The 25362-nt window shown below is 41.6% G+C and overlaps 1 protein-coding gene across 11 annotated transcripts in view; it reads left to right on the top strand.

Annotated features, from left to right (window-relative positions):
• The window catches only part of atp2b2 (ATPase plasma membrane Ca2+ transporting 2), a 144825-nt gene that overhangs the window by 99153 nt on the left and 20310 nt on the right, over window positions 1–25362 (top strand). For all 11 annotated transcript variants that reach the window (XM_054783311.1, XM_054783310.1, XM_054783317.1 and 8 more), the window contains 2 exons: window positions 11350–11591; window positions 12689–12923. In XM_054783311.1, the coding sequence (XP_054639286.1) occupies window positions 11350–11591; window positions 12689–12923 (477 nt within the window). The remainder of the gene's footprint in view (window positions 1–11349; window positions 11592–12688; window positions 12924–25362) is intronic.

Here is a 25362-nt window from a genome sequence, read left to right as displayed (position 1 = left end):
CATTACGTAAAGTAATGCACTGTTTCTTTTTATCTGATTTCATACAGTATCTTTATATCACACAGAAAAGAGAAAGACGTGTGTTCATGTCTCACATAAGGATTGTGGATGATGGGCAAGTTGTCCTGTAAAAATGTCTAAATTTGGTGCAAATCTTTGCTCCATTCTATTTGATTTATTACTAATTTTGCAGCATATCGTCTTCATGTTATCTAAATGCTGAACGGGAGCCTATTTGCACAAAGTCTGTTTTTGAAACTAGTTTGTGCGCTTTGATTTGGCGAGGTGCACCAACTCTGTTCGAAGAGGTGGGGGCGTGAGCCCGCCTTGATTGTTTGCCCAACCAGAAGGTGTCCTATCGTCGATGCACTTGCCCCTCCTGGCGGTTCTTCATGCTAACTCTTCCACTACAGAAATACTCCAAATAATCCACATCAGAGACATTGTAACGTGATGAGTGCAGAGCATTTCCTGTTTGGTAACTAACTGGCATGTTGTGTAAAGACTGCAGGGATGCGTTAGCATCCAGTTGCAGTTGTGGAACCCCACTGAGAAGACATTACTGGAGATGAAAGCATGGTCTTTGTGGAACACAAATTGATACTAGACTGGAATATACAGCAAGTAGTACTATAGTACTACAATTATATGGGGTCATTTTGATGACATAATCTTGCCTTTTATAACTTCAGTTGGGACGTGACCCCTGTTAGTAGCATTTAAGAAGTCTTTTACCAAAGCCTCTTTAGTTAAGACTTGATTAAACGAATATCGGGAGTGAACTGCACAGATTCTTTTTTCCCTCCCGCCTCCTTGCATGTGAAATGAAATCATCTGATGGAACAGGAAGACTCTCACGCTGAGACGCAGGCCAGCAGCCGGTGTCCTTGGCTTGCCGCTTTCAATTCAGGAGGCATTCGCTCAGTTTGTCACCCTGAGAGCGCATGTGTAATTTGCTCTAATCTGATATTCGGGAGTGTAGCAGACTGCAATCTGTCTAAGTGCAGGAGATGCTGCGTTCAGATGTTGTCTGTGGCATATTCAACCAGTGGGTAATGACAACTACATGTGGACGCAGAGATGGACGGGATCATGATGTTGTCCCTTCAAAATGAGGATTGATCAAAGCCAACTACAGACAAGCTTTTAATAGACACTGCTTTATGTTCTTATTTTTATTAACTACTTATTTTCAATTCTGCTAATCTGACAACTTTACATTTTAAAGACAAAATACAGAAAATAGGATCCAGATTATTTAATCTTGTTACTTGTATTGTTAAATGTGTATTTAAATGTTAAAAAAGGTTATTTAGGTTAGGTTTTGGCCACAATTTAAATGTGTAATAGTCAAATATTGCATTTTTAATCTGGCAAACTACAAGAGGCAGCCAGCAGCTATTATTTTCATAATATAATATCATATTTACAGTATTAAATCCCATTAGTTTTCTACTATTTCTGCAGTGCATTGCATTTAATATGAATATTCTTTGAACTTTAAATGCTCATTTTTAATGGTCTCTTTTTACTTCAAATAATTCAATATTAAAGTCTTGCAGATCACTTAGACACATACACAGTACACATATAGCTATATAGCTAATATCCATCCATCCATCCATCCATCCATCCATTTTCTAATATAGCTGAATAAAAAACAATAAATATAGCAACTTCTGATCAATCCATGACTTAAAATAATGTACAGATTTAAGCCCCACCCATTTCCGGTTAAACCATGCCCACTCCTGGTACAGATACGGATACAAATAATTGAAATGGGTGAACGGATACAGATTGATCGTGGTGTACTCGCTCATCCCTATTGCACACCATATATTTTGCTCTTTCATATATTTTTTTTATTATATCATGCCCGTTTCTTCCCAAAGCTGAGTAAAGTACTGAATAGAGTAGAATTTATCGATATATGACCAAGATTTTATCTCATCATAAAATACACACAGTGGAGGACTCTTCTGCAGCATTACGGGACACTTGTGTACGTCTTTGTCTGCTTAGGATCAATGGATTAAAAACTCGCAGCATTTCCTCTTGAAGAAGAAATGACCAAATCTGTTTTGGTTGACGAAACGATATTTCCTCCCATTTAAAGTATCATGATCCATCACTGAGATGCATGTATGAATAAGATGCACGGGCTAAAATTGCCCTACATTGCTTTTAGCTCATGAATGCATAAACACACACACATGCATCAAGAAGGATGCATTTATTCTTTAGGAGCCCTTGAATGAGGCCGAAGAAGAACACAGAGAAGGATGCAATTAAGGAGGCAAGTTTGTCTATCGAGAGATACACGGGGGAAAAAAAAGTGGGGGGACATTTGAGAGGAATATTCAGCTCAACCGCCCCCACTCCCTGAGCACTACGTTAGCTGTGTGTTCTTATATAAGAGGCCAATCCTGTGGGATGCCAAGATGGCTGTGAAAGTCTTTGAAGGCCATCACTGAGCAGCGCAAAGGCAGCAAAGAGGCAAGCTTTGATACTCCTATCCCTTCTTTGAGCTCTCGGTCTTCATAATCCAGTCACTAGCCGCCGCCTGCTTCCTCAGGCAACATATACTGATGATGCATCTTCATCCGAGAGGTGGAGATGCATCATCCTCAGGGAGGAATTCACTTTGTGTACAGTACACACTCACACATGCCTACAGCAAGGAAGTGAGTGTAAAGGCTACGGCAAACAACTTGTCACTATGTGACGGCATCGTCTTGAGTAGCTCCCGTAGAAATACATCTTTGGCTTGTTGCACCTGGAACAGTGTTTACATCAGCTAGGTAGACTTAAAGTGGTTGGAAAACAATGGGTTGCATGTTGAGTGCAGTGTCTACAAATGCATGCTCATAGTGAGCATCAGTTGAATCCATGCCTGTCAACTCTCGTTTTCCCCGTAAAACTCCCGTATTTTGCCCCTCTTTTCCCGCTGCCCTCCCGTTTCAATAGTTTTTAATAGTTTAACTTTCATGAAAAAAAATATCCTCCTCCCCAGTACTTCCAATAACAGCGCAGCTTCCAGTCACACTCAGGCAACATCCTGTAGCAGGTAAAGTCAGACCTTCAAAATAAAAGCACCCCATTAAAATAACAATGTTGCTTTCCATTAGGAATTTCCAGAAATTTACCTTATTTTACTTAATTTTCTCTTATTTTCTGGAAAATGTTCCTTATTGTCAAGGAACATTTGATTGAATTTAAAAGTAAATAAGTCAAAAGAGGATTGTGACCGAATGAACAAGATTGCGGATACAAGCGGCCGAAATGGGTTTCCTCCGCAGGGTGGCTGGACTCACCCTAAGGGATAGGGTGAGGAGCTCGGTCATCCAGGAGGAGCTCAGAGTGGAGCCGCTGCTCCTTTACATCGAGAGAACCTAGGTGAGGTGTCTCGGGCAACTAGTCCGGATGCCTCCTGGCCGCCAGGAGAAGGCCCTGGGGAAGACCTAGGACATGCTGAGTGACTTTGTCTCACAGCTGGCAAAGCCTTTGTGTTCTCCTGGTGTAACTGGAAGAGGTGGTCGCAGATAGGGAAGTCTGAACCTCCCTACTGAGACTGCTGCCCCCAGATAAATGGTAGAAAATGGATAGGATGGATGGACGGAAGGCAAGCTCTGGCACATCAGTATTGCAGTGGTACAAACAGGACACTTTTTAAAATGCCAATCAGTTATTTTTTTGCGAGCTAGCGCGGTGATGGGCAGATTTGGAAGGCATCATCATGAAAAATAGAAAAATCAAATAATAAGATAAAATAAATATTAAGATTTGTCCATTGACCTGTGTTATCAATGTATTTTCTGTATGACTCCAATTGTTTAACGCATTTTCTTACAGAAAGATTGCTACATTTGCTACAAACAGGTAGAGATGAGGTTGTTCCTTTTGGATTAATGGCTTAGCCGATTGTCTGAGTGCACTGCACTGAGTGCACTGAGTTGGATGGCAACAGCATGTCACCAATATGTTTGCAAAAACATTTACAGTATATACACCATGACTTTCTACAGCCGCTTGCTAAAATACAGAGAAATGTCTTACGCTGAGGTACTGCATTTGCGTGCGTGAGCTGGAAGGTGCTTGTTGCTGCCGTCCTTCTATAGAGGGGAAAGGCCAGTGCCAATGTTTTTTTTGGCTTTATTGAAATACACAAAGAGCAGCCTAATGTCAATGTTTCAGCTGGAGTCAGCAACAAGTCAAGTCCAATAAAGATATTTGTATGCTCTGCTGAATGAATGAATCGGACTGCCAAGATGGAAGATTATACGGATATACAAGCGTAAAAACATATCCAAATTGGATTATCAGGCAAAACAGTAGGTGTTCAGACTTTTACAACAAAGTAACAGAGCTTTTGCTGGGGAAGGAAAAGCACTTGGTGTTCTTATACAAATAAAGGTAAGACCACAAATGTTTTATTTTTGTTTTATAAAAAAAGATAAATAAATGCGACTCATAATGCAGTCATAACGTATTTGAAAACATTTTTTGTAACAAAAGTAAATAATTTTCTTTTTCTTGATATCTTAATGAGCAACCCGCATTAACAACAACAACAACAACAACAAAACACAGGAGTCAATGCCTCACCAGCCATGAACCTCACAGCATGTACTTGGAAGCGCAGATAATAATAATAATAATAGTAATAATAATAATCATAATATAATAATAATATTGTGAGAATTTTGATCCCAATACTCTAAATACTGAATGAAACGGTCACTGGTAACACTCAAAATGGTGTTTCCCTGGCAACTTGGGGCACAGGGCTCACTCACCCAAACAGCAGAGAAAGGACGGGGAGAAATGATTGTGAAATGGCTACAGTGAATACAGATGCTACTCTGCATTGAATATAAAACACAACAAACTTCCTTTAAAGGTGATAGACCACATTACCGAATATTCAGTAACAAAAAATGTTAGTAAATGAAAGCTACGCCAACATAGTGATAAATAAATGAAGGCGAGAATAAAGACAACATTCCAGTGATACTTCCAAAGCTTCCCTCGCACACGCCACCATGCATTTCACACTATTGTCGAGCATGTTGCCGCAATAAACCGCTGCCACTCAACATACTCGTGGGCCAAATGCGAGGCTCTCTGTGCTTAATAGAATTCCAAATCTGCACAATGATGATACGGAAGCCATTATTATGACTTATCCATGGTTTGTTTCACCATAATCAGTTAAGCCTGAAGGAAAGCAAGCAGACATCTTCATCAAATTGGGCCAGTCCAGATATTCCACCATAGAAGGGTAAAAAAAAAACAGACATGCTCTCATGATTGGCCTGCAGGGATTGTGCTGCCTTCTCACAGTCAAAGTGATATTTATAGCGTTTTGTGATTCCAGTCTATCAGATGCTTCTCTAGGGAGGCTATTTTTGGTAAAATGTTTGGATCTTGAGGTTTAACCCTTTACACCACACAGAAAGGCTACAATAATGCTCCTTATTAAGTCAAATACTTATAAAGTTAAATACCTATTCAGTTGCAATATCTGGCATAATTTTTTTTTTATGTATTTTAATACATTTTGGGGTTTTATTTTTTTTTTTTTAATTGTTATCATTATTATTTGGGGTGAGGTACCCAAATAGAACTTATTCAGAATTAATAAAAATTGTATGCAATATATGGACAGTATTTTTGTGTAATTATATGGCAATGTGTTGCATTATAAATTCCCAACTACGATGATATTTTAGGTATTTTTCTTTTTGTTATTATTTATTTATATGTTGTAGGTTAGGTTACCAAATATCACTTGTTTAATGCTTACTTAAATACTGTATTTTGATATAATTATATTGCAATACATTGTATTATAAATGTACGGTATTTGCATTTTTTGTTTGTTTTTTATTTTTTTTGCCCTTGTGGTGTTATACTCTTCAAGCTGCTGGCCGTATCAATAAACACATTTATAAATAAATAAATAATATTCCAACTAAATGAGAGGGTTGCGTGAGTGAGGGCATTTGGAGTAAAAAAAAAATATGCCAAATCAAACATGTGATTGACTCGCTGTGGTGACCCATGATGGGAAAAAGCTGAAAGACAAAAAAAGAAATAATAGTAATCCATCCATTATTTTTCTATGCAGCATATCCTCAATAGGGCCACGGGGGTATGGGGCCGAGAGGCGGGGTACACCCTGGACTGGTCACCAGCCAATCGCAGGCCACATATAGACAAACAACCATTCACACTCACATTCATACCTATGGACAATTTAGAGTCACCAATTAACCTAACATGCATGTTTTCGGAATGTGGGAAGAAACCGGAGTACAACAACGATAATGATAATGACAATATTATTATTATTAATAATAACAATAATAAATAAAAAGCTAAAAAAATAAAAATAAAAGCTGCACTATACGAGAAATCTTGTCACGTTTTAATCTTGCGAGCTATGGCAATAAAGATAATTACACATAATTCCTCGATAATTGACACATTTCCAATTAATTAAGAAATACAGTAACAGTGTAACAAACGGAAGTGTAGAAAACATGCATTACTATAGTGGAGTTCAGGACGCAAAGCAAAGCCATCAAAAAAGTCACTTTTTTTTTTACATAACTAGCCGCTACAAGTGGACAGATAACTTTTGTTATAGATACAGCCATCTTACCGCTGAGTTAGTTTATCCGTAATATACAGTAGATTAAAGTTGCACCATCCATGTGTAGCTTGAGATGTCTTTTTACCACTTAATCTTAGCCGTGGGGGAGCAACAGTTATTGAAAAAAGGACACATTGTCGTCGTCGTTAGACTCTTCTAAAAGAGGTAGTGTTCTGTGGGTGGTGTAGAATTAAGCAGGCCTATTAACTCTTCATAAACTTTAATCACACGCTCTGTCCGTGTTGCATCGTACAGCTACAATTTAGCTTTCCATTTCTCCTTTACACTCTCTCCCCAGCGTCTTCCTCTACCCGTTGGTCCCATGAGCAGTGTCACAGTGCCCTCTACTGGTCAAGCATGTAGCAGTATAAATATGGAGTTACTACAAGGCAAAATACATGAAAATATAGACCAGTCAGCTTGCGCTCGTATCTCCGAATGTTCACAAGTTGGATGTTCGTAAGTAGAGAACCTAGAGTATGTCTTTCCACTGTTATTAAAATCAGTTTTGCTCATTAAGAAACAATTACAGGCAAACAGCATTGTACTTACAAAATGTGTAGTTACAGAACATCACGCCTTGTCAAAGTGTCTTCATGCTGGAAAATGTTGACATGAATTGATTTGTGAAACAGCGCCCGCTGCTTGATTCATAGCTGCCACGCGCTTTTGTTCCCCTGCAGATAGCACCATCAAACCACTTTCAATTTAAGTTAATTAAAACATTTATTATTTGCAATTTATAGCAGAGAGAATGAATTCACAAATATGCGGGGGCACGAATATGAAGGGATTTACTCTACTATTCATTTTTTTTTAGGTTAGGTTACCAAATATGACTTGTTTAATAGTAATTAAATAAAATGATATAATGTATCTACAGTATATGTCCAGGCAAGATCAAATTGGATATAATTATATTCCTCACTATAATCATCACTATAATTTTTCTTTTCTTTATCTATTTTTTTTATTACTATTTTATTACTATTTAAATGATACTTTTCTATTACCTTATAGTGAGGCTATTTATGACAGCCATTTTATGTAGGTTACCATTTATGGTTACTGACAAAGAGTTGTGACAAATGTAAAGTGGGGGCAGGACATGTGGGAAAGACAGAAAAGGGAATCAGGAAGTAGAGCACAATGGGGGAATTGTACAGTACGAGTATACGATGGAGGGGATATGGGGGGAGAGTAGGTTAGACAGTGCTTGTGTGACAATTGTCCCCGTCGTGGACTGAGCGCCTTCCTGCCCTCCAGCACACCTCCAGGCCTCAGCCCAGTTGGCTGCTACAGCTCATGTGGAGTGCTAGTATCTCATCCATAAGAGGGACGCTGGAGAGGAAAAGGGGCGGAGCACTTACTGAGGAGAAACTGATAGCATGGTGGAGAAGAAGGTCATTGAGAGGGATGGAAGAGGTTTGGGAATGCGGAAAAGATAAAGACAAAAGGGGGGGGGGGCACAGAGGACAGGAAAGAAAAAATAGAAGGAACAGGAGGTGTGGATTAAGGAGAGCCCCAGGTAGAATAGGAAGCGAGGATGCCAGCTCTCCCTCTGGCATATGTCCTTGCCCGCGGGGACACCCAAAGACCAGGGAGAGGGCAGCTGGTCCTCAGCCCGACCGAGCTCAAAAACACGCCAACAGTAGCTAAGCCATGCCAATGTAGGAATGTCCATGCCAAAGAAGGAAGTAAACCTCACTGCCTGCCTTTCACACTGCCTGGAAAAGCCGCTTCCTCCCTGTTGTGTTGAAAGCAATTGTTGTTGCAAGACACTTATACGTCACAGAACGGAGTTATCGAATTGCAGGATTCCGTGTCACTGCGTGAAAGCGCACCAGTTTCTTCAATATTGTGCTTTGACTGGGTTTACAGTATGTGGAAGACAAATATGGTTTTCTTTTGCGGGATTTTTCTGCTTAAGGAATAAAAAGAAAATGATGGGAAATGTTTAATTTTAAAAAATCGTAGATCAGAACCAATATTTAATGGAATCCCCACTTGTTAGCAAAGTTATAGAGTTTTTGGGTAGTCCTAAAAACATGTTTTTGAAAAAAAAATGTAATTTAAAAAACATATGACGATCAAATCTTTGATCAAATCAATTTGACCATCAGATTTGGAATCTACCTCTGCCCCCTCCCAGGTTTTATCATTTTTGAGTAATCCTGCTAACCCTAACACTAACCCCTTACACCTATCCCTAACCCTAACCCTTTGTGTAATGCAGCTAACATCCAAAAGACACGATTCAAATCATAACTTCCTTGGCGTACGATCAAATCCTTTGACTTGCGCCATTTTCATTTGGCTCTCCGGCACTCCCTTTTCTGTGCCGTGACAGACTCTTCTTTTCTCCATGGCTCCTTTTGCTTACTTGTAACCATTCTAACCTTGACAGGAGCAATGGTATCCAAAACATTTGATGTACAGTATAAGAGCTCAACAGATCAACGAACAGAATGTTTTCAAACCTAATCCTTGCCGTAAACTGTGTCCCTGTGCTGTTATTAATTAGTTTTATCGTTTTTGTGTAATCCTGCTAACAACATAAACATCAGGGGGAAAAAAAGCATGAAAAAGATAACCTTCTTGGAAGGAGTATCAAATCTTCAAATTTGTCCCTCATTGTACCGCGGTCCACCACGTCACAAAGTTTTTACGTTTGTGTGTAATCCTGCTAAATAAAAATATTTTTAAAACTTAAGTAAAACATTCCCTATTTGGAGGATGATCAAATCGCCCAATTTAGAAGAGGTTTTTCACGTTTTTGTGTAATCCTGCAAGAATAAAAACATCCAAATGACATGATCGGAAACATAACTTCCTTGGAGGACAGTCAAATTTGGAACTTTCCTTTGTCCACGACCCACCCCTTAGTTTTTTTCATTTTTGTGTAATCTTGCTAACATTAAAAACATCGGAGAAAAAAAATTATTAAAACGTGACTTCCTTGGATGAGGCTAATCTTCACATTTGCATATATGAAATATGAAAATATACAACGGAATTCCAGGCGTTTTTACACCGCTTATCCCAGTGTTTTTTGTTGTTTTTTTGTGTGCTGACTAGAGTCCACAGTTTTGTTTGGATCACACTCAAATTTCGTATGAAGGCCCGGAGATCTCAACATGGTGGCTATTTCCTCAATTTTGATGAAGTTATGACATTCTACAACGATCGAGCTGACCTTATTATTGTAACTTGATTGGTAATACAGTATCACAATCAAAATACAAGGTGGCCGTTTACAATCAGGCATCTTTAATTCAGCGTTTAGAAAGACCGAAGCAGTCCACAGCTAACTGATTTAAAGCAGACAGCATGGATGAGGACATTTGCTCCATCCGTTCATTAACCAAAGACAGACAGCGTCTGACTGATGTAATTATTGGTCATTAGCGGAGAGCCTTCATTTGTTTTCTTGTTGTCTAGTTGTTGTTTTTTTTTTAACTTTACACTGCCGACACACAGCTAAACACGAAGCAGTCCAATTACTACTAGGTGAACATGGGCCAGCGCTGATTGGGTTTTAATAATTGATGACATTTTATTCCCCATTTTCCTCTCCGGCAGCTGGAACTCATCTCGTGGCGGCAGTGGGCCATGTAGATAAATCCCTGCACCAAAAATGAATCAACATTCATTTCTATTCCTCCCCAAAGTCCAAATATTGAGTTGCTCTTTGTGGAGGCGGATTGCTCACTTCTGTTCCAAAATTCAAATGATGAGAGTCATCCACTTATTTCAATTGGAAGCCAGTCACAAGGTTTTAGACATGAATGTGCTACTGGGAATGGTTAGCCTTCATACAGTACACTAGTACTGTGCTTTTTACCAGTTCTGCCGTTTTTGCTGCAATCACGATTCAGCTTCAAACATGTGTGATATGATATATATTTTCAATTGCTGTTTGAGAATCACTTAGTAGTTAGCAGTTAGCAATTAGCATTAGTAAATAATTTTATCGTTTCCGTGACAGTAGAGCCCCGCTTTTTGCGGGGGTTACCGACTGTTACCACACGAGAATGTTGACAAGTCTAAAGTAATTGATACGCCCATAAAAAAATGTCTACATATGCTGCGTTAGCACTAGCATTGATGCTGACATTGTCACCTTGTACAAAACACACACAATGTTTATTTGAAGACAAGACGACAGAGACACGTATTAGCACATACATTTTGCTTCATTAATGGAAAAAAATATGTTTGTTTAGTCATTGCTTACACTTAAGTATTTGCTAACTTAGCATAGCCAGCTATTGATATGTCTTTATTTCTGCCTGTAGCCTTAGCTATTTAAGCTGCTGTCTGCGTGAGACATGCAGATGTGCGAAAAAGCTAGCTTACAAGGACAGCAAAGTGTGTGTGATGTTGACGTTAATGAGACTTGTACTTGGGCGCTGGTGAAAGGAAAAATATTTTAAAAAAGAGTCTGCATTCCTTCTTTTCTGTGAGTGTGACAGCTAAATATTGGACCAATGTGACGCCAGTGTGATACGACAGATCTCGAGCGATGTCAAATATTTAGGCTTTGCATTTGGTGACGGTGCGCTGAGGAATCGTGAAATATTCTTCTTAATGAGTCTTTTGGTGAGGCAAATAAGAATTAATTGCATAGCTGCTATATGCCGGCTAAAAATACTCCCTTAAATCACTTTCTTCCTGTGTCTCTCCAGGCTCCAGATAAGGAAGGCGGTCTGCCAAAACAGGTGGGCAACAAGACGGAGTGCGGTCTGCTGGGATTGGTGTTGGACCTGAAGCGAGATTACCAGCCAATAAGGAACCAGATCCCGGAGGAGAAGCTCTACAAAGTATACACCTTCAACTCAGTCAGGAAGTCCATGAGCACAGTCATCAAACTGCCCGACGGGAGCTTCCGCATGTACAGCAAGGGAGCGTCAGAGATCGTCCTCAAAAAGTATGTAAAAGCGGGACGTCATGTTATTTTAAAAGTTCTTCTTTTAACAAACAGTCAGGAGTCCCAGTAGGATGTGGAAGAACCATACAACAGCTTGGCCACACACTTCTGGGGGATGACAAGCTTAGTTCAAAGCTCAAAATAGGAGTCAAAACAGCAACAGAATAAGCTGTTTGGAATCGATTGTCAACATTTTGGCACGTTTTACATACATTTATGGATGGAATGTGCTCATTTGTCCTGGTCGTCCCACAAATGTGTCTTTCTTACCATCTAGGATTTCCAGTGGTGTAACATTTATTTGAAGAAGCATTGTTACAACAGAGAAATATTCTACCAAACACACATCTCCGTACTCTTTGTTCTACCATAAATGCTCCATTTAGCACCTTGGAGCATTTAAATGGGTCAATTAACCACCAGGTCACACAATAAGCGGCAGAGAGTGAAACTGAAGTCTTCATGAAGAAGTGTTCGTTCGATGCAGCACCGTTGCTTTTTCCACAGGGTTAATATATTTATACAATTGCAGTTTGCGTAGCCAGTTTCCCTTTTTAATTTAGCTAGTGCTCAGTACGTGAACGTGTAAACGGAGACGAATCCACGTGGTCCCAATTCAGTAAAAAACTTGGTGAAAAAAAACGTTCTGAACAACTTGTTCATGACTCGCACACATCATGAATGGCCAGCATCCAACAGCTTTATTTACCTCTGCCTGCGCTTTAAAATGTTGCCATTCAGCTGTTAGTGTGAATCTCATGTATAACACTTGTCGTACTGTTGTTTATCGGCGGTGTTGAAGCTGGCTCAGCAGTTTGCTCCTTTACAACATTGGTTCTGTTGCTGCTGTGTCGTAGGTTAATAAATGACCATGTGGTCAAAAAGAGCAAAATTTTCCTTTCCACTTCTCATCCACTCCAAATTATTGTTCAAGTTAAAAATGTAGTGGTTATAAGTAACAATTTTTCTCATTTTGAAAATAACAGCCTCTCTCTAAATGCTTCCAGATAACACTCTGTTCTCTTCGCACTTTAGGTAAATAAAGTCGGATATAATGATACCGCCGAAAATAATACACCTCCATCCATCTCTGACAGATGCAACCACATCCTGAACGAGGTGGGTGAGCCCAGGCTTTTCCGTCCTCGGGACAAGGACGAGATGGTGAAGAAGGTGATTGAGCCCATGGCCTGCGATGGTTTGAGGACCATCTGCGTGGCGTACCGCGACTTCCCCAGCGACCCGGAGCCCAACTGGGATGAGGAAAACAACATCCTCAGCGACCTCACTGCCATTTCCGTCGTCGGGATCGAAGACCCCGTCCGGCCGGAGGTAGGAGAGCGATGTGCCATGTTTTGGGGTTCAAAAATGCATGTGTAATTTCACACTTTGGGTGCTTTGACTGATTAAAAAAAAGTGAAGAAAAGTTGAACAGACAGAAAATGGCTTTGCTTCGTTCTTTAATTTGACAAGGTACCACATTTGACTCCTTCAGTTGGACCCCGAAAGCTCCATTATTTCCCCTTTTCCACTTTAAAGTACTTAGTCAGCTCAGCATGCCTCTATTTACTATTAACACAAAAAATGGTTGTAGCAGGTACTATTTCTAGTCCATGGTCCACCGGGGTTCCAATACACTGTAACATTTGAGGATACACGTCTAGAAATGACAAACACACATGCTAATGTTAACTTCTCTTGCACACTGCTTCACTATACTCCACAGTCTCCACTTGGCTGCAGCACTCTATTATTTTGCTCTTGGATAAAATGTGTCTTATGTGCTGCAGTATTATGTTCCTACACTCTTGTTGCAGTATTCTAATCCACAGTCTCTACTTTGCTGCAGCGCTGCGTTTTCTTGCTGCCCTCATTCTCCTTTCAGATAAAATGTGTCTCCTTAGTGTGGAGAAGCACACACAGGCGAACCTCCTCCATTGTTGTAGTTTGTTCATGTGACTGATATTTTTAATTGAATTTTTTTACCCAATACGGAGAAGATCTTCCCTGTTGTAGAAAACATTGCATAAATTCTTTCAGGTCTCTTCCCCTTTCATGCTATAGTAACTGCACACAATACACTTGGGTTACCATGGTTACGCTTCGTCATCTTTTGACAGCGTGATTGACAGTGTTGGTTTGTGTCTTGATACCGGACAACAAAAGCAAGACACTGGGCATAAGATGTATGATGTCTTTTCTCCTCGTCGCAGAAAGTCATCTTTTCAAAAGCGTCCTTTGATGAAATTTGAGGTTGACTCAGTAGTCTTAAACAAGCGCTCACAAATTCTGTCCAAGGTCGTTTCTGTTTACAGAGAAACTCCTAAAAAATGAAACCGTGGACGTGTTGGAGTTTAAAAAGAAAAAGGCCTTCACGTAGCAATGTGTGCAATTATTTTAATCATATTGCGTTTTAGGTTTTTAATTGGCAAAATGTGTATTACATTTGACAGCAAGGTTCTGTATCATTGCTAGTTAACAGGATATTTACGACTTAACTCTGTGGTGCACGACCAAATGAACAACTCATTGAATTATGGTGAAGATCCAAGATAGTTTTGAAACATTTTTTTTAAACATATAAAACATGGTGCAAGGTTTTCTGTTTGCATCTATTTTAAAGTCATCCATATCTGATATTACTCATATTTACTATTTTAATTATATTAGTTAATGGTCTATGCTCCTGTAAAGTCCTATATTTAGACCATATTTCATGGTCTATGCTCTTGGTTCCCAAAGTGGGATACACATACCCCTAGGGGTACGCAGATTGCCGTGGAAGATAAGCGAATAAAAATTAAAAACAGCTTGAATACATTAGCACCGAAACCTGAGATTCACAGAAAGCGCTTAAACGTCTCATGTGAACAACCACAACAGGCATTACAGTGCAGAAGAATGGTGACAGCATGAAGTTGTTCATTGTTCTGTGTGCATTAAATGAACAAATAAGTAAGTTTGATGATGATGTTGTGAATTAAAAATGTTTAATCTTGAATCACTGATATGGCGTGCTAAATCAAAGATGGCGCCCTCCGTGGCAGACGTCTCTGTGACACTCTCCCGTGTTTTTCTATTTTTTGCTATTTTATTGTTCATTTTGGACATTCAACACACTCACGCAGTACATTACAACAGAGAGACACTTTTGAACATCGGCAGGGTTCACCATGAACCTTCATTTAGCCTCTCAGACTTTGCCTTTCTTCTGCGCCGGGAGAACGCAGCAGCCTGCGGACCTGGTGAGCTGAATACCCGGCGAGCAAAGCATCCGAGGCGTAAACGAGGCAAGCGAGCCGGCCTGCATGCTAGGCTAAAAGCTAGAGCGACGAGGCCACCGCTACCAAGCCTGCTGCTAGCCAACGTCCGCTCTCTTGAAAACAAGATGGACGAACTACGAGCAAGGATTACAGCTCAACGTGAGATCAGGGAATGCTGTGTCCTCACCTTCACAGAAACCTGGCTGACGGAGGATATACCGGACTCGGCGATCCAGTTGGAATCATTTGCTGCTTACCGGGGAGATCGGACTTTAGCGTCTGGTAAACACAGAGGTGGCGGCGTCTGTGTTTACGTAAACAAACGGTGGTGCACAGACGTACAGACGATGGAAAAGCACTGCTCGCAGGACATTGAGCTGCTGATGGTGAAATGCAGACCTTTTTATTTGCCTCGTGAGTTTAGCGCTGTGTATTTAACTGCTGTTTACATCCCACCACGAGCTAACACTGCTAATGCACTAGGCCTCCTGCATGACATCATTGATAAACACGAGACCAAACACCCAGACGCTGTATTTATTATATCTGGCGATTTCAACCACTGTAACCTCAGGACTGTCCTCCCCAAATATTACCAGCATGTGAGCTTTCCCACAAGGGAAAATAACATCCTGGACCAAGTCTACTGCAACATGAAAGGTGCTTTGAAGGCTGTTCCAAGACCCCACTTTGGAAAGGCTGACCACATCTCTATATTCCTTTATCCAACATACAGACAACTTCTTAAAAAAGCTCCCCCTGTACGTACAGCAGTTAAAGTATGGAATGAAGAAACTGATCAAGTACTTCAGGACTGCTTTGGCTGCACAAACTGGGATGTGTTTAAAACTGCAGCGGGGAGGGAAGATTGTACTGTTGATTTGGATGAATATGCTTCTGCTGTTACTGGCTACATTAGCACATGCATAGAGACTGTTACCACCACCAAGTATTACAGAAAATACCCTAACCAAAAACAGTGGATGAACTGTGATGTAAGGGCTAAGCTACGTGCTCGTTCGACTGCATTTGTCATGGGCACCGCTGATGACTACAAAAAGGCCAGATATGACCTGAGGAGGTCCATACGGGAGGCCAAGAGGCAGTACAGACAGAAGCTGGAGGGCTACTATTCCACCTCAGACCCTCGGCGCATGTGGGCGGGGCTCCAGCACATCACAGACTATCGACAGCAGAGTAGCGTAGCCACGTCCAGCCAAACCACACTTCCTGATGAGTTGAATGAGTTCTATGCCCGCTTTGATACCCAAACTCCTGATGAGCAGAGAGGGTGGCTGAACCTGGGGAGCACACAGGACTCACCTCTCATGGTGACATCAGCTGATGTGCGCAGGGTTCTAAACAAAACAAACCCACGAAAAGCAGCAGGGCCAGACAACATCTCAGGACGTGCACTTCGGGTTTGCTCATCAGAGCTAGCTGATGTGCTTGCTGACATATTTAACCTGTCGCTTGCACAAGCATCTGTACCGACCTGCTTTAAGTCCACCACCATAGTGCCCGTACCCAAGAAGAGCAACGTGACCTGCTTGAATGACTATCGCCCTATAGCACTCACTCCTATTGTTATGAAGTGCTTTGAAAGATTAGTCATGACCCACATCAAAAAGAGCATCCCGGCGGCAACCGTGGACCCTCTACAGTTTGCATATCGCCAGAACCGGTCCACGGATGATGCAGTCAACACTGCCATCCACACAGCCCTTTCTCACCTACAGGGCCAGGACACATACGTCAGAATGCTATTTATAGACTATAGCTCTGCATTCAATACAGTCAGCCCCCACAAACTCACAGATAAGCTCCTCACACTTGGCCTGTCTCCCTCCCTCTGTAACTGGGTGTTTAACTTTCTCACAGGCAGGCCCCAGTCAGTCAGAGTCCACAACCCCACATCCAGCTCAAGAATTGTGAGCACTGGGACCCCACAGGGGTGTGTGCTGAGTCTACTCCTCTACACGCTCTTCACCTATGATTGCGTGGCCTCCCAGAACAACACCAGCATCATTAAATTTGCAGATGACACTACAGTCATCGGACTGATCACTGGTGGTGTTGAAACATCATACAGAAGAGAGGTGGCGGACCTCATAGCTTGGTGTCGTGATAACAATCTCCTTCTCAATACAGATAAGACTAAAGAGATGATCATCGACCCAAGAACAAGGGAAAAGGAGCCGCATAGACCCCTGTTTATTGATGAGACTGAGGTGGAGAGGGTGAAAACCTTCAAGTTCCTTGGCACACACATCAGCGAGGACCTCACCTGGTCTCACAACACCCAACAAATTCTGAAGAAGTCCCAAAGGAGACTGTACTTCCTGAGAAGACTGAGGAAATTTGGCATGTCCACCACAATCCTGAGTTGCTTCTACAGATGCACTATCGAAAGTGTCCTTACCGCCTCCATCACTGTTTGGTACGGTAACTGTACAACACGTGATAGGAAGGCACTCCAGCGGGTGATCAAGACCTCACAGAACATTGTTGGGGCAGCCCTCCCCACACTGCAAGACATTTATAAATCTAGAGTCCTACGAAGAACACACAACCTCATCAAGGACAGCACACATCCACAACACTCACTATTCACACTCCTACCGTCAGGCAGACGCTACAGGAGTTTGAAGTCCAGGACCACAAGGCTGGCAAACAGTTTTTACCCACAGGCCATCAGGCTCCTCAACGAAGCACTCGCACACGCCGCACGCAACACACGCACACACTCATAGCACTTTATTTATTTATTTATTTGTATTATTTACTTGTATTAATGTCTCGTCTGTTGTTGTTGCTTAATTTATTGGTATATATGTTTATGTGTTTATGTTTCTTATGTTCTTATTCTTTCATTTGTTTTCTTTCTTTTCTTGGGAGAATGAACAGAATAAGATTTTCATTGCATGGTATAACTGCTGTTTTACCATGCACATGACAATAAAACTCTCTTGAATCTTGAATCTTGAATCTTGAATCTAAATGAGAATGGTTAGAATGGTCTTCTTACGTGGTGCTGTGACTAATTAGTGTGTTTTCTGAGCTGTATGAGCCTGTCGTTTGTTAGTTGACTGAATGCACTGACTATGTTAGAAAGACGCCGATTTTTCACTCGTAAGTACATTTATGGTTTCACGAATAATGTATGTTCTTTGTTCGGTGGTCCTTGAACACACCATGTGTGACACATATCGGGACTTGTGTGTGACTTTTTCCGCCTTTGTTTTCATAATTATTTATAATTATTACGTTTACGTGTACCATTAGTTGCATTGTACTCATTATTTCCATGTTGTTGCAGACCAAAGCACAGCAAAAGAGCATAAAGAGCACATGCAGTTCACCACATCTTACCACAGCTTGTCACCACTTGTTATAAATGAATTCACGTAAGAGAAGACAACCCTACCAGGGGAGATCTTACCCTTCTAAAACCCTATCAGTTTTAAATGAGTAGCTTGTGTGCGGTTGAAAAATAAGACACATAAGGTCATAATATATAATATATCTAATAATATATCAAAGATGTTTCATTGTGTGGTTTATGTTTTTTAAGCATGCAGGAGTAGGGGGTACATGACTTCCAGTCAGATGTCTGAAGGGGTACGTGACTGTCAGAAGTTTGGGAACCACTGGTCTATGCTTCTGCTGTATTTTGGATTTACTCAGGGTGTTTTTTTATACACCCCGGGTATGTCAACACATACAAATTGTTCCCATTGGGAGCAAAAGAAAAAACCCTGCAAACTTTGTCAACTTATAATGTAAATCCAGGAAACTTTTTCCTGGTTCTGCAGTCGTAAGCATCACGGTTATTGGGGCCTTTTATTTTCTGTTGCCTTGCTCTAGCTTTTTAAATATCTTCCACTGGGCCTGCTTCACCTCATGATTTATCCCAAGGTCAAGGTCATTTCTACCTTGCAGATATTGAAGTATATACTTTTTTGCCATTTCCATTGTCCATCATTCCAGGAGTCATGTCATAACCAGTGAGGGGAATAACAGCGTTAAAAATAATGGTGTTATTAACATCTAACTAACATCTTCCTTTGTCCATTTTCAGTGCTGCTTATCTGTTGGTTTAGACTAGGGGTGCTCACACTTTTTTAGCCTGCGAGCTACTTTTAAAATGACCAAGTCCCAAAGACCTACCTACTACTATAAATACAGAAAGTATATATATTTACTATATTTATTTAAAAAAAATTATGAGTAGGTATTTATGTACGTTATACATGTATACCAGGAGTGCACGCACTTTCTCAGCATGCAAGTACAAGTCAAACTGATCTACCTCTTTCTATAAAACATATAACATATGCAAAATGTAACCAGTAAACTCTGAAATTCTATTGTAAATATGAATGATTAGTATTTCACATTCACATTTTCAAAGCTGACAGGTAGTCAAAGTAGTTGCTATCATAATTCACTTTAATATGGAAATAAAGATAATTACACATAACTCCTAAATAGTTGTGTACATAACTTAAGTACTGGTAATATGTCAGTCAAATTAGTTATGTAACGTTCATTGCGGCACACAGTTCATGTATTACATCCAGCTAGCATTTACTATCAAACATTACCGATATACAAGAATTTAAAACGATTATGCACAGTCAAGGCAACATATTGAAAAGGTTTCACAAATGGGCACATTTTTAATTTCATTATGAAATAATAGTTTAAGAAGCCAACGTGTAGAAAACACTGATTTCTTTAGGAGGGTTCATGACGCCAAGCAAAGCCAGTAAACAATACACTTTTTTTCTACGTAACTAGCCGCTACAAGTGAACAGATAACTTTTGTTATAGATATAGACATCTTACCGCTGAGTTAGTTCATCCATAATCACGATAATAAAGATGAAAGTTGCATCTTCGTGTGTAGCTTGAAACGCTGCGGGGGAGCAAGCGCGAATCAGGAGGGGAGCTTAATGTCAGCTGACTGATGTCACATGACAACCTCAAAGTGACGTTTACGCGATCGACCCAAACTACCTTGGCGATCTACCGGTAGCTCGTGATCGACGTAATGGCCACCCCTGGTTTAGAAAATGGTAAGCGGTCCATTTGGTACCTGGGCCTTCAGTGGGGACTTTACCAGCAAGAATTTCTTTTGGCATACATTGTGAGGGCCAGTATCATTAACAAAAAAAAAAAGAAAAGATAATTGTTATTATTATTACTGCTTGCGTGGTTTCCAAGTACAGTTGTCCGTGTTAAGCATAAGCATTGTTGCTCCTGTACCACTTCAAATTATGGGAACTCCAACACCATAAGTAATTGCCTATTTGCTGCAATACCAATACTGTATTGGGAATAACATAATGTATAATAACGTAAGTCCCCTTGTCTTAGAATACATAGTCACCGAGACCTCTGACGTACAGTCATGGAAAAAATTCTTAGACAACCCTTGTTTCTTCAGTTTATTGATCCATTTTAATGCCTGGTACAACTAAAGGTACGTTTGTTTGGACAAATACAATGATGATAACAAATATAGCTCATAAGAGTTGAATTTAAGAGTAGTCAGCCATTGTGGCTTTAACTTGGCTTGTTGAACATTTGTGATCAACCAATCAGAAAACAGAAAAATGCTGCTATGACTGTAGGCCAGCGAGGTGGCCCCAAGAGGCAAATCTGAAATGTGACTGACTAAAGAAACACGCCCATTGCTGATAGTGTGTATGTGATATGGAGATGGAAACACACAGAAGCTGGAATCTGACGGACTGGACTAAAAAAATCGAAATCGTGTTTAGAATTGATACCACTCAATTAGAATTACTTTGCTATGATTCCAAGGTGTAGTCCACCTTTTGCATAGGTCAGCTGGGATAGACTCCAGCTCCAGCCATGACCCCGAACAGGTTACACAAGACACAAGAAGGATGGCTCTTGAAGATGTATCTTGGAACTGTTGGTCGAAGACTTTGTGTACAGTGGAACAATTCCATTCCATTCCATTCCATTTTCCTCCGCTTATCCGGGTCCGGGTCGCGGGGGCAGCAGTCTCAGTAGGAAGGCCCAGACTTCCCGGTCCCCGACCACCTCCTCCAGCTCCACCGGGAGGACACCGAGGCGTTCCCAGGCCAGCTGTGAGACATAATCCCTCCAGCGTGTCCTAGGTCTTCCCCGGGGCCTTCTCCCGGCTGGGCATGCCCGAAACACCTCACCAGGGAGGCGTCCGGGAGGCATCCGGACTAGATGCCCGAGCCACCTCAGCTGGCTCCTCTCGATGTGAAGGAGCAGCGGCTCTACTCTGAGCTCCTCTCGGATAACCGAGCTCCTCACCCTGTCTCTTAGGGTGAGTCCCGCTACCCTACGAAGAAAACTCATTTCAGCCGCTTGTATCCGCGATCTCGTTCTTTCGGTCATGACCCAAAGCTCATGACCATAGGTGAGGGTGGGAACATAGATCGATCGGTAAATTGAGAGCTTTGCCTTCCGGCTCAGCTCTCTCTTCACCACAACGGTCCGGTACAGCGACCGCATTACTGCAGACGCTGCGCCGATCCGCCTATCGACCTCACGCTCCAACCTTCCCTCACTCGTGAACAAGACCCCGAGATACTTGAACTCCTCCACCTGGGGCAGGACCTCATTCCCAACCCGGAGGGAGCAATCCACCCTTTTCCGACTGAGAACCATGGCCTCGGATTTGGAGGTGCTGAGTCTCATGCTAGAAGCTTCGAACTCAAATGCAAACCGTCCCAGTAAACGCTGCAGGTCACAGCTCGATGAGGCCATCAGGACCACATCGTCTGCAAATAGCAGAGATGAGATCCTAGTGCCCCTGAACTGGACTCCCTCGACACCTTGGCTGCGCCTAGAAATTCTGTCCATGAAAATTATGAACAGAATCGGTGACAAAGGGCAGCCTTGGCGGAGGCCAACGTTCACCGGAAACAGGCTTGACTTACTACTGGCAATGCGAACCAGGCTCCTGCTCCGGTTGTACAAGGACTGAATGGCACGTAGTAGCGCGCCACCAATCCCATACTCCCGGAGCACTCCCCACAGGACACCGCGAGGGACACGGTCGAATGCCTTTTCCAGGTCCACAAAGCACATGTAGACCGGTTGGGCAAACTCCCAAGTACCCTCCAGGACCCTTGCAAGGGTGTAGAGCTGGTCCAGTGTTCCGCGACCAGGACGAAAACCACATTGCACCGCCTGTAGCCGAGGTTCGATTAACGGTCGTACCCTTCTCTCCAGCACCCTGGAATAGACTTTCCCAGGGAGGCTGAGGAGTGTGATCCCCCTATAATTGGAACACACCCTCCGGTCACCCTTCTTGAAAAGGGGGACCACCACCCCAGTCTGCCAATCCAGAGGTACTGTTCCCGACTTCCACGCAATGTTGAAGAGACGTGTCAGCCAAGACAGTCCCGCAACATCCAAAGTGGAACAATGTATTTATTTATTTAAAATAGGGACAATACATATTAATGACAATACATCCTATATGTAAATATGTCAGACAGGGACAGTGCATATTAATAGTGCATATTGATAGACATTTCTGTCAATATGCCAGAATTAGCCAAAAGGCTATTTTTCATCACTAGTCCCTCATCCTAATCTCATTTACTAACAGCGTATATAAAATCTAGTAATGGGAAAACAATTAGCCAACAATCAACATCATACCAAGACACAAACACATACTGTACATGACAGAATACCAACAACAGCAGTATCAGTCAGTCTGTAGTTAATGTTGGAAGTTCTGATTGTCAGTAAGTCATTTCTTTAACTGGATCTCGAATGTGTGATATGTGTTTTGATTTCTAATGGCTATGATTGTGAGGTTGGATGTAGAAAGCTGTTTGTCTGAATACACTTTTTCTAAATGGAATAATGCAATCTCCCCTCTTAGCGCCTCTAGTTGTGCTATGAGCAGCTGTTCGGATGTGACAAACTGTTGAAGACTCTAGCCAAAAGAACAAGTGTTATATTTTCACTCTCCTTTTCTCTACCTCGACCTCTCTCTTGTAATGTAGGTTGACTGTCACCTCTGGCTTTTGGTTCTTTTCAATAAATTTGTTTTGGGATTTGTTTTAAGGATGCACAGCTCTTTGCTGTCCTGTAGGGCTAGAAAGAAGAACACAAGAGATTAAAAAAGGAAGGAAATAATAATAAGAGAGAAGAGTAATTGGTGTAAGAGACAGGAGAGGTTTGGTGCGCGCTGTCCTACCTTCTTTCGTCTCCTCTGGCAGGGCATGCTGTGCTTTTAATAAGCATCTTGGTTGCTTGTTCTAGGCGGGGGGGACTAGAGAGAAGTCAAGCAGGAATGACACTTGGGAGCCTGATATCTTAGTAACAGGATGAGAAATGTGCAACTGCAAGAACATTTTGGTTCCTTCAGCTATTGACTCCAATTCCTTCACTGAAGGCTGCGTTCACACTTGTGTTTTGGGGTTAGGGCTCGAATTTATAAAACATACTCGGTGTGCACTTTGGTGTGTTTGGCTTAGTGTTCACGCTGGTGTTTTTGTTATAGAACCAAAGGCTGCACATTAAAAAAACATACATAAAATAACAAACGTGTACATAAAGCAGGGGTCTCAAACTCGCGGCCCATGGGCCATTTGCGGCCCGCCCAGTCACATTTTGTGGCCCATGGCTTGACATTAAAGATTACTGTGAACGCAGCCTGCGACATCCAAGTGAAGCCAATGATGCTCATAGGGTGCCATGATAAGCCACCACTGAAGTAAGAGTGAGTATGTCACATGGAGAAATGTATCAGGGCGTCACGAGACAGAACACTACCTACAATTGTGGTGTTTACACAGACAAAAGAAAATGACAGACAACATGTTACAGGTAAGTAAATACACATAGGGAAACTATATCATATCTATATTTTCAACTATCGCGCTATTAAACCCTACTTTGGATTATCGATACCTTTTGCCGTGCATCATTTTTTAAAATCATTATTATTATTAAAATATAGCCACTATAAACTTCAATCACTATTCCTGAGTCATGTCACCATTTCACATGTCATCTAGGAGAGCTCCTTGCCAGAACGGCAGAAAAATAAGTGGACATCACAGAAGAAGAAGATAAACAAACGGCTCGTAATTGTGAAGTTAAATGGAAAGATACACCAGCACCCCTACAAATGGGCCCCGGGTTGTAGTTTTGACACCCCTGGTGTAGTGTAACATTTCAGCTCAAGCCAACCTAACTGCACCAGAGTTCACTTGCAAGCAGACCGAAACGCATCTCTCAAGCGGTCTCGATCCGTTTGTTAGGATGATGCCGTTCACACTTGACCACATGAACTGTACTAGCAAAGCAAACACACCAGAGTTCCTATTACTTACATGACAAGTGTGAACGCACCCCAAATGTAATCCCTTTTATCGACTCCAGTCCTTCGTGTTTACATGCTGAAGATGTTTCATTTGGCACATTGCGCTGGTGGATTTCTATGAGTGAGAACTCCCCTGTGTAAAGCAAACAGTGTATGTGGAACATGCCCAAGTGACTCGGGAGTCAAACATATATGCATATTCTTCCCCGCCTCTGTGGAGCGTAGATGCGCCGGCACACGTTTGTTTATGTGTGGGTTTGGAGAGCGCAGCTCGCCCACATTGACCTTTGCCAAAGAAGAGGACAAGCTGGCTTCTAGCGTACATCTATCTCCATACATAATATCACTCAGTTGTTGTTCTAAATCACATTATCACACAGCAGAGAGCTTTCTGTGCACTGCATACTGTGTTCTGTGGACCCTTCAAACCTGCGACAAAATACATTTTGACACAAAATGTGTCAAAATCCACTATGCTAGATGAAATGTAGGATAGCTGTCTTTGTACATTTAAGTATGTGCTATATACTGACTAATTTAGCCAGTAATATAATGTTGTCCTTTCATCCCTTCCTAAAAAAAACAATAATTTAGCCTCTAACAACTAACAAACTCAAACACTTTGGTTTTAGGTGCGTCCAGGACTACTGTTACAACTGAATAGAATGCTAACAACTGTTGTTGGCTGGCAGAGGCCCAACTCCATTATATCTTAACGACTATTGTTTTGCTCCACAAAAGAATACTCATGTTTGGGCGTGTCTCTATCTTAGAGGATAAATACTTTGGATCCTGCACCACCCCATCAGATTACAGCTGTCTTACTTAGTCTTTGAGCATGAACTAATGAACCCTGCTCGGGTCGAAGGCGAAACGAAAACCTGAACAGTCCAGTTGCGATTGATGTAATGCCCTTGATACTGTACATTCTGCAAATTGTCCACAGGTGTGAATGTGAGTGTGAATGGTTGTTTGTTCATATGTGCCCTGTGAGTGACTGGCAACCAGTCCAGGACCCCGCCTGGATAGGCTCCAGCTCACCCTAATGAGGGCATCGGTCTAGATTTTTGTTGGTTTTGACCCAACGTGTACAAAACTCTACAGAAAAATAGTAACGCCATGCTGGGGGAACAAGCTTCGTTAGTCAAGA

Source organism: Dunckerocampus dactyliophorus, chromosome 8 (genome assembly GCF_027744805.1).
Source record: "Dunckerocampus dactyliophorus isolate RoL2022-P2 chromosome 8, RoL_Ddac_1.1, whole genome shotgun sequence".
Classification (NCBI taxonomy): Eukaryota; Metazoa; Chordata; class Actinopteri; order Syngnathiformes; family Syngnathidae; genus Dunckerocampus; species Dunckerocampus dactyliophorus.
Note: the sequence above shows the minus strand (reverse complement) of the source record. Positions and strands in the feature narration are given on the sequence as shown.